This window comes from Salvia splendens, chromosome 14, assembly GCF_004379255.2.
Source record: "Salvia splendens isolate huo1 chromosome 14, SspV2, whole genome shotgun sequence".
In the NCBI taxonomy this organism is placed as follows: domain Eukaryota; kingdom Viridiplantae; phylum Streptophyta; class Magnoliopsida; order Lamiales; family Lamiaceae; genus Salvia; species Salvia splendens.
The window spans coordinates 29,375,505-29,385,362 of NC_056045.1; the positions used below are offsets into that span (position 1 = coordinate 29,375,505).

A 9,858-nucleotide genomic window follows, 5' to 3' on the forward strand; every position below is an offset into this window, starting at 1 on the left:
ATAATAAATAGTTAAAGTGAGGAGAGGGTAAAATAAGAGAGAATAATATAGATAAGACTCACATCTCTCTCTTACTTTATCATCTCTTCATTTTAGCTATTTATTATCATTTTTCTAAAACGAGTGCAGAAAATGAGATGTGACAAAATTTCAAGAACGGGAAAGTATTTTTTTTATCATCATTGTAGTTAATATATTTATTTATTTCACTTATACTTTACTCTCTCTTCAACTATTAATTTCTCGTAAAAAAATTAACTCAAATAATTTCATATGATATACTCCGTATTCTAGAAGAAATTATAGAAGTGACTAATTATATATTTCTTTCGCCCAAAAAAATGCATTGTTCATTCTTATCATTTTTTATACACGAAAATTAATCTATTTTTAATTTGTAAGCACTAATTGATCCTTTCTATTATATGACACATAACGTTCTTCACTCGTAAAGTCATAATATTTGTAGTAGATTGTTCATGTGGCATAAACACAGAGTGAAAGGGTTATTTACTCACAATCAGAGCAACTCCGTGGGAGAGGGTAAATGGAAAAGTAAAGAGAAATAACTATCATATTCATCTCTTTATAAAATTTCATGCTCCAAATGAAATGGTATTTGAGGAGGTATTATATCTTCTTTTATTTTGAGAAGGTATCTTTACCTCTTTTTGATAGAAAAGTAAAAAATTAGTTATTTTGTTTGCCTTTTTAATTTATCTTCTTTCCTTAGAGTCCATTACTTTTTAAAGAGATATAATAATCTTTTTTAGAAGGTAAATGAGAAATATATATCCTTAATATATCTTTCTCCCTTGAAGTTGTGAAGGAGATGCTTTTACAATGTATCAATCACTTTATGAAAAATTGTGTTGTATTAGACCTATTTTATATATATACAGAATGAGTCTAAGATACCATATTTTTAAATGAAAATGTAGAAATCGTCTTCCCTAATGACCCGTTCACTTTCCCTTTTAGCAAATGCACAGAATTAATTCTTGGCCAGATTTCAAATGGTATGGCCCACCTATTTTGAATTATATCCATGCATTCAGTATCCATGAATTAAGATCCATAAATAAAAGTGATATTTCTTTTTTCCGGTAAGAGGACGAAAAAAACCTCCAAATATTTTCATAATTCCGAGCCATACCCTTCAACCTCCAAAAGCTGTGGAAAATCATTTTCATCTCAAATTTTACAGGCACCACCACCTTCGCTGTAGCTACCGCTACCTCCATATCCACAGCTTCCACCTCTACTTCCACCTCTGTTGTCGCCGCCTCCGCGGGTGCTTCTCTGCACAGATGGGGAAACGAAAATTGAAGGGAGCCCGCTGCCTCGCTCTGGCCCTAACGCTCACCTGGATCGAAGCCATATGCAGCGGCTGCCCCGCACTTTCAGAGAAATCCGCCGCGGTGGTATCAGAAACCAACGGTGGTGTGGCGGTATGCATCTCCCCTCATCGGATTTCCCATCCCCGCCACTGCCCCCGTAAGAAACTACCCCGCCACTGCCGCCGTAAGGTGTGCACAAATTCTCAATTTGGAGGGGAATCTAAAAATTTGGGGGCAAAAATGTCTTTTCGATGTCCAAGTCCCTCAATTCTGGGCTCCCAAGAATTGAAAACCACCCATTTGGCGAGATTTATTTCAGGAGCAATTCTGATAAACAGTTGCCGGCTGAGCCCCATATCTTGGACCTGCTAGAAATTTAACACACAATGTGAACAACAGAATTTGATCAGATATGGATCCAAATCTGGCCATATCTTAAAAATTGAACATGCCATAAGACTCTCGTGACCTTTTCTTTTATTTAGTTTAATTTCGAATTTGGCAAGAATTGACCTAGTGACACATTCTGTTTAATTTTTAAATAATAAAAGACACGAAAATAGGAAATGTTTTTTAAATGAATAGTGACAGAGAATCTGGATGACTTTGACTTTTTAATCTTAAGCAACTGTCCATTTAATTTCTTTGACAATTTAATTCTTTCGACAGCAAGACAATTTTTCATATGCACGTACTTTATTGATAATTTTATTTTTATACTATAACTGTAGTGTTATGATTAGAAGCATAATTTAAATGAAAATCATAATGTAATCAAGCAAGTTGTGTCATGACTTACCTAGAATAATAAAGCATTGATCTTTATTTTCTTTGGAACTTTCAAAAATTAATGTTTTTTTATAGTATCATATTTGCCAAGTTAAGTGTATATTTAATCTGTTTAATTTTATCGAACTATTGCCAAAATAATTTGGATTAGTGCACATTTATAGCATATGTAGACTATATAGTCACATCACATATGATTATCAAAACAATATTAGAAGGCCCCCAAAAAGTATGACTAATAAGAAAAGTGATTTGACTTTAGAACGACTAAATACACCATTAATTGCCAAGTCCTAATCTTGGGCCATTGTGAATTTTATTTTTATTTTCTTTGTATGGAGAAGCATGAAAGTCAATAGCTTGACTAGATTAACATATGAGCAATTTAGCATAGATGACCTCATATATTTGGAAACTAACAAAAAAATTTCTTGAAAAAATGGTGAGGAAGTAAACAAATTATCTGATGTTTATTTATATCGACCTTTATTAAAATAAAGTTTTTGCTCTCCAATCCAAATTGATAGTCATATTTTTCATTATGAATCATCAATAAATACTAGTAGTCACTCTTTTTCTGATAAGTTTATCTTGTTGGGATTGAAACACGCAATTTGTTGGGATGTGAAGAAAGAGCAAAAACCTAAAGTCGAAAAAAAAAATCGTAAAATTAAACAGTGTAAAAACTTAGTTATTCTTTACTCAAATTAAACAGTGTAAAAACATCTGTCATCGTAAAAAAAATCGTAAAATTAAACAGTGTAAAAAATCGTAAAACCTTTATATATGATGTTTTTTCTTTACTCAAATTATTCTTTATATTTTGAGGGACAATAAATATGACAGAAAAGGAATTCTCACCAAATTCCAGCCATTACAAGCTAGAGAGTTAGGGCTGTGAGCTCGAACCTACTCTCACCTCCGCCCAGCTCCACACAACCGCCTTACCGGAAAATGGCTGGCACCTCCGATCCCCATGCCTCCGCATTTTCGGCCGCAGAGGTCCGTTTGATTCTTTCTCAACTTTTTCGATTAGTCAATTTTTCTTGATTTGACCTCCATTTTTTGAATATGTTTCGATTACGCAGCTGGAGTTTCTCGCGGAGGATGAAATGATTGAAATTGTGCCGAATTTGAGAATGGATGCTCTCAATTTCATATCTGTAGGATCCGTTCTATAACTCGCTCCCTTTTTATGCGTTCAATTTGATTTCGTGCTCGAGTATTTATATTGATGGCTTAATTTATGGTTTGTGGTTGATTTTCTCTACTAACAGGGGGATTTCGGTCCTTTTAGACCGCAAATACCTACTCAAGCGCCACTTTGGTTGGCTGTTGCCTTGAAGAAGAGAGGGAAGTGCACAATTCGAGCTCCAGAGTGGATGTCGGTTGGTGAGTTTGAAGCTTAATTAGAACTAATGGAAGTTTAGCGAGCTTAATTAGAGTGACTAAGCAAAAATACTGGTATGAATTAATTAGAGTGATATCTATATAGGTTAATGTTACTGAGTTCTTTAGATCTATTAATTCTTTTGATAAGGCCATAAGCAATTCATATATGCACTTAAGCTTATTCTATAATCGTCTGATTTGTTGAACCAGCTCTTTTCATAAAATCGGAAATAGTTTTCGTCAAAATTCACAGATCACATGCATTTTTTATAGAAAATTGATGCCCTCCTCTATCACCAGGAGTCAGTTTTCTGTTATTTCCTGTGGGAATTGCTCGATTTAAGGCCGGCAGGTTGGACCAACTTGATAGAGTACAGTGCAAGTATAGGCTGTGCACGGGTTAATAGAGAATAGAAATTAAAGAGAAACAAAAGATTGGATTGATCAGTGAAAAGCCAAATTGATCTCTAGTTTCCTCCATGATCCCTTTCTCTTCAATGTACTCTGTCAAAATCTTGTTTTACTTCTCTTGCATACACTCAAAATGAAAGATCCTTATGCTATCAATATCTTCTTTTGCCATAGATAAGTTAACACAAGTACTGGAAGCAGAGCGAGATTCTGATAAGTTTCAGCCTTTGCCATTTCACTATGTAGAAATATCAAGGCTTCTTTTTGATCAGTAAGTATTTATATGCAATGATTTAATATGCCATGTTATATTTTGGCTGCTGTTTTGAACATGTATATATTTTTATGTAGTGCACAGGGCGATATTCCTGATACCTACATGGTTAGTGAACTGCTGTCATGTTCATATTCTTTCTTTGGCCTATCATGTTTTCTAGAATCTTGATTCTGATTTCCATAAAGGTAAGGTCCCTCATTGAGGACATCAAGGACGTGAGGTTTCATAAGATCGGGAAAGGTTTGGAGTCTATCTCAGGGGGAGGTACTTTTGCGCTGAAGGTATGTTATTTCTCGTGTTTGTAATTCCACTGTTTCATGTTAGTGTATAGCTATGTGCATACATATTCGTTTGTAGCTTTTGATGCCTTCAGTTATGTTAATAGGTATTACTATATATGAGTGCAAGTCCTTTTTCAACATCATATCACAGTGAAGAAAACTATTGCTATCATTCCCAAATTTGTTTATTTTGTGGATTACTGTTCATAATAATCTTTCACTAGTTTTATGACTTTATCAGTTTTTAAATTCACTGGCCTATGTGTGCTGTTGACATGATCGGGTCTCAGTATGGCTGCTAACTCTGTTTCTTGAATCTTGATAAGGAAGTTTCTCAGTTGTAATATTCATTGGCACAATATCTTGCAACTCGTGTAAAGTATGCATTTGTGAACCGATCGTGGGTATCTGGTTGCATCTTTTGCATAACTCATGCAATATTATTTATTCTCATTTTGTCACATGTGATAGTTGTTATTAATGGGAAATGAATATGACATTGTTCAATATGTTTGTGCAGATGGTAGCTAGGTTAGTGCAGCCAGTAGCATGAAATTATTTGTTTTTTCTCTCTTCTCATCATTTCCTCAAAACTTGCAGCTCAAGAACTTGTCTGCAATGGAAGCAAATATAGTGCGCCCATTTGTTACAAGAGCTCTGGAGACATTTTACAAGCTTAGTAGTTCTGATATGATTCAAGAAACAGACAACGCTCCTAATAGACAACAAACAGCCAATCGTGGGCCAAGAGTAAGTTACATGTTCATGCTTTATATTGTCAAATCTCCCACTGATGCTCAAGTCAGCATCTCCTATCAAATGATTCAACTTACACTTTTAAACGTAAAAGTTATTGATGCTCGTTAATCCAGACATTGCTACGAGTGATTGTGCTTGCTGACTATCTTCTGCTCTTGATTTTCAGCGGCAACTGAAGGATAGATGATTCCAATCCGTGGAGGTACTGTACAAATGTATTTGGAACAGTATCAAACTGAATGTAGTGAGTTCCTCTAATTGGCTCTTATAGTACTTCAATTCCTTTATAGTATATTCATCCACAATATGTTTCTCCGTTTCTATAAGAGTGATTGTGTTAGGAGTAAAGGCTGAATTCCAACTCAATCAATAGAACACTGATTAAGGAAATAAGATCTCAATTTATTGATAAAAAGGACAGGAAGAAAGAAGCGAATAGAATAACAATCCTCACGAAGGAGGCCACGATAATCCTCCGCAGAGGCCTACGGCTACCGCCGTCCTATTTCTGATCTCTCCAAAAGATACGCTGCTCTCATTCTTAAGTTCTATTTATAATAATCTATAACCCTAAAATATTAAACCAGATCCTAACTAATTAGGTAAATAAATCTAATCAAATCCTAACTAATTAATACTTAAGAGTAAGGCGTTAATCTCCTTCTCTATCATTCTGCCGCTGCTTTCTCTAACCCGTTAATCTCATTCTCTATCATTCTGATCCTCCATCAGCTGACCCTGCTACTTCCCTATTTCCACTCCTCCAATCCGTATCAGATTGAGCTGAGAAAAATCAATCTACTGCAACAGATGCTTCTTAGATTAAAATCTTAAATATATTAATGTAGACACACCTCAGATTAAGAGAGTTTAGTAAAGAAAATATAGACTTCTGAACATTTTTTTATGTACCTGACGGTTTTTAGAAAATACTAGTAGAAGTTTAAGAATACTAGTGTTATCACCCGTGCTATGCACGGGACAAATGATTTTCAAATAATAAAGATATATTAACGGCTAAATATATTTAAATAAAAAGTTAGAGTGGAGAATATGAATATAATAAGACAGAGGCAGGGCCGTCCCGACAAAATCAGAGGCCCTGTGCAAAAATCTAAAATGAGGCCTACCACTATAGAAAAAAAGACAATGCATTTTAAAACTATATGATAATTAAAGAAATATACCATTTCGAACCTCGATCAGAATTGGAGTCACGGTGCTAGAAAAAGGCTTGGGCGTTGCTATACAAGAGAAATAGCTTTGTTGGGCTGAAAAAATAGGAATACATGTATATGAGCTGAAATATTTCAGAGGCCCCTGAAAATTGGGGGCCCTGTGCTGTCGCACAGGCCGCACGGGCCAAAGGACGGGCCTGGACAGAGGATAAATTGGAAATATGCTTCCATTTCAGAAAATGTAATAAGACATTAGAAAAATATGTGTTATAGTTGAATAAATGAAGCATATGGTATATAACACTTTATTAGATGTATTTATATCCTTACATTATATATTTGGAAAACACAAAAGTAAAAAAATATTGTATAAATTTGATCATGATAACATAGTATTCCCTCCGTCCACTCTAAGCGATTAACATGTTTTTGGGGCATCCCACTGACAATCTATTAAAAAGGTAAATGACTTCACTACTATGTAATGTACCAAAATGATAAAATGACTTAACTACTATGAAATGGATGAAATAGTTTTATAGTCAATAAAATATGAGTGTTAATGAGTTCGTTGAGTGTGAGATCCACTACAAAAGATAGTAAAAGTAAGAGGTGACAAATTTTTAGGGACGGACAAAATGAGAATAAGTGACAAATTTTCAGGAATATGGACAATAGTATTTTTTTATAGAATTTTAGTAATTCAAGAGATTTGGTGTCTTTAAAGAATTTTCATAAGTTAATATATGAAAATATAAACACAATTTGCAAACAATTGAGTATGTATTAATAACGAAATAATTTTACTTCTAGTTATTAATTACTATGAATTTACATTAGATAATTTATTTACAATTAAGTTTCAATTATATATGCATCTTTCAATAAAATTTAGAAGGACCACTTTTCTATAAAACTACTCGACTACAACATCCTCCAATTTTTATTTATATTTAGATAGAAAACCTACAACTTTATTATCGAATTCATCAAGTTAAAGATTTATTTTACTATATATAACAATTTCCAATAATTATACCTACATTTTTAAATTAAAAGTCTAATAAAAGGCAAAATAATAATATACAAATTTAATTACAAAAGAGAATTTAAATTAAAAGATTTATACAAAGTCTTATAAATTAATATTCCGAATTAAAACCTAATATTTAAAACATAAATATAATGATAATATAGCCATAACACCCAATTTGGAACTCTAAATTTTTATAAATTTTTAACCATAAAATTCATCACAAATAAAGCCCAAATAATACACTTCATAAACTAAAATACCAACACAAAAAGTCCAACAGATAGTCCTCGAAAACAAACATTTTATGGCATGACAACAATTTAACAAAAACCATAGCTCCATTTGAGAAAATATGACATTCCATAAGTTCACAAATATTTAATTTATATCCACACTAATGTGCTGGATATTAAAAGAAAGCCCACCTGGTATGCTTATCTCCAATTAACAAATCCTCGTTTGGCCTCACTTGCCCCTTGAATAATTTCCTTTAGAAAATAGCGTGACACGCTAATTAATACTTGTACTATTTTTCTAAGAAAAGAATGCATGCACCCTATAGGATAACATCTATCTCTTAGTCTCGGCTTACAGAATTTTTCCTAAATCCTAAATCGGGCTTCACTGCTCTTGCAGAACTGTAATATCCCCTTTACTAATTTTGGAGAAATTCTATTTTCTCTTAAAATTTAATTAATGATATATGGATTCTTAAAATCTCTTCTTAAATCCTTTTCTTTGAATTTTTCTTAAGATTTCTTAAGGCCGCCTGTGGCGTCGCAGGGCGACGCCGGTCGGCCCTTCGCGTCTCCAACTTTAATACTTCCAATCACCGGGAACTTGATAAATTATTCAAGAAAAAAATTATTTAATTGAGCTCCAAGTCAATATATTTTTTTCCAATCACACATAAATAATTCTTGGCCCAATTATTAATTTGATTACTGGCCCAACTAAAATTAGTAGTGGCCCATCAACTATTAAAATTACCCACCTTATCTCTACCATTTACACTTAGAGCCCAATTAAAGAAATGGCCCAAATTAAGTTAGAATTGGGCAGCCCCAATTTATACTAAGCTCCGTCAGCTCCTTTTCCTTTCTCTCAATTATATGTCTTCTTCTTAAACAAAACCTTCTCAACGTAAATTCCCAATTTGGAGAACACAGTAGCGGTGGTTCCTTCTCACTCCGCTCCTTTCGGCGAAATCGTCTCCCCATTGCGTTGCCAGTGTGCTGCCGGCTTCGCCTCCTATCTCAATTTCACCATTTGTTCCTTCCCCAAATGGAGAAGAACAGCAGCTTCTTCCCCTTCCTCGGCGAAAGCGCCGTCTAACCAGATCACTGGAGCTCCGCCAGCGCCAGCCGTCTCTCGGCTTTCTCTCCAATTTCAAATCGGTAAATCTCTGAAAAAAAGAAAGGTAATATAGGATGCAGAATACAAAAAAAATTAGAAAATAAATTCCAAATTTAGCCAACTGGATTTACCAAAATGCCCTCTCACATACTATAATGTTTTCCCGCCAAAAAGGGTAAATACGTCTTTTCATTAAACTGTCACTTTATATTAGTATAGATTTGAACTCTAAAGAAATATATGGCCCACAACTTTAGTTAAAGACTTCTGTGAGCACTTGAAAATGTTATGATATTATTCTATTTTAAAAGGTAATGAACATTACTCTCTCCGTTTGGCAATAAACGTCATACTTTCTGATGCTCGGGTTCTAAGAAATGTAAATGAATGTGCAGAAAAATAGTAGATTGTCGATCTCAATATTGTGGAGTGTAAACTACAGTATAATGAAATCTGAGTAGAGTGAATTAATGAAATATGAGACACTATATATAGCAAAAGTGAATTGGGAATTTGGGATAAATAAATTGTGGAGATATCAAAATAACAAAATAAGACATATCGTGAATGGCATATCTCTACTTCGTTGAAAAATCCATTGTTATTTACTTTGTTTTTTTTTCTTCCCTCCATAAAATTAGTGTTTATAAATGTATAATACTTGCAAAAACCTTCTATATTTCCAAAATGTATGTGCGAGGTTATTGGCCTTTAAATACATCAATATTTCTTGAATTCATGAATTGCACATGACTGGACTATACATCAACTTTCGATTTATCATGACTTTACTACCACGAAATTAAAATCCTCAAATTTTTATGATGATATGGAGACCGGAAATTGTCTGCATAAACTCATGCTATACGACGTCATTTTGAACCTAAAGAAATGGAGCTTACTTTGGGGTTTGAAAACAACGCAAATTTTGTGATTTTGATTTTAATTTGTTAGTAAAGTTACGTGTATATTCATCATATGTTGATGATTACTTCAAAGTTTGGTTTAAACTAATAATTAGGTAATCTTTAGATGCTTG

The 9,858-nt window shown here is 33.6% G+C and overlaps 1 protein-coding gene across 1 annotated transcript; it reads left to right on the forward strand.

Annotated features, from left to right (window-relative positions):
* The first annotated feature begins 2,962 nt into the window (after window positions 1-2,962).
* On the forward strand, window positions 2,963-5,575 carry LOC121763396 (DNA replication complex GINS protein PSF2-like). The gene is made up of 8 exons (XM_042159406.1): window positions 2,963-3,131; window positions 3,218-3,292; window positions 3,407-3,521; window positions 4,107-4,203; window positions 4,284-4,314; window positions 4,395-4,490; window positions 5,091-5,240; window positions 5,416-5,575. The coding sequence occupies exons 1-8, from the start codon at window positions 3,084-3,086 to the stop codon at window positions 5,434-5,436; spliced, it is 633 nt and encodes a 210-aa protein (XP_042015340.1). The 5' UTR covers window positions 2,963-3,083; the 3' UTR covers window positions 5,437-5,575.
* The last annotated feature ends 4,283 nt before the right edge of the window (window positions 5,576-9,858 follow it).

Bases quoted from the DNA above. Each gene is read 5' to 3' on its own strand.
- LOC121763396 (XM_042159406.1), top strand. From the start codon at position 3,084: ATGGCTGGCACCTCCGATCCCCATGCCTCCGCATTTTCGGCCGCAGAG. The intron at 3,132-3,217 runs GTCCGTTTGATT...TCGATTACGCAG, and splicing joins CCGCATTTTCGGCCGCAGAG to CTGGAGTTTCTCGCGGAGGA. The intron at 4,491-5,090 runs GTATGTTATTTC...CAAAACTTGCAG, and splicing joins GAGGTACTTTTGCGCTGAAG to CTCAAGAACTTGTCTGCAAT.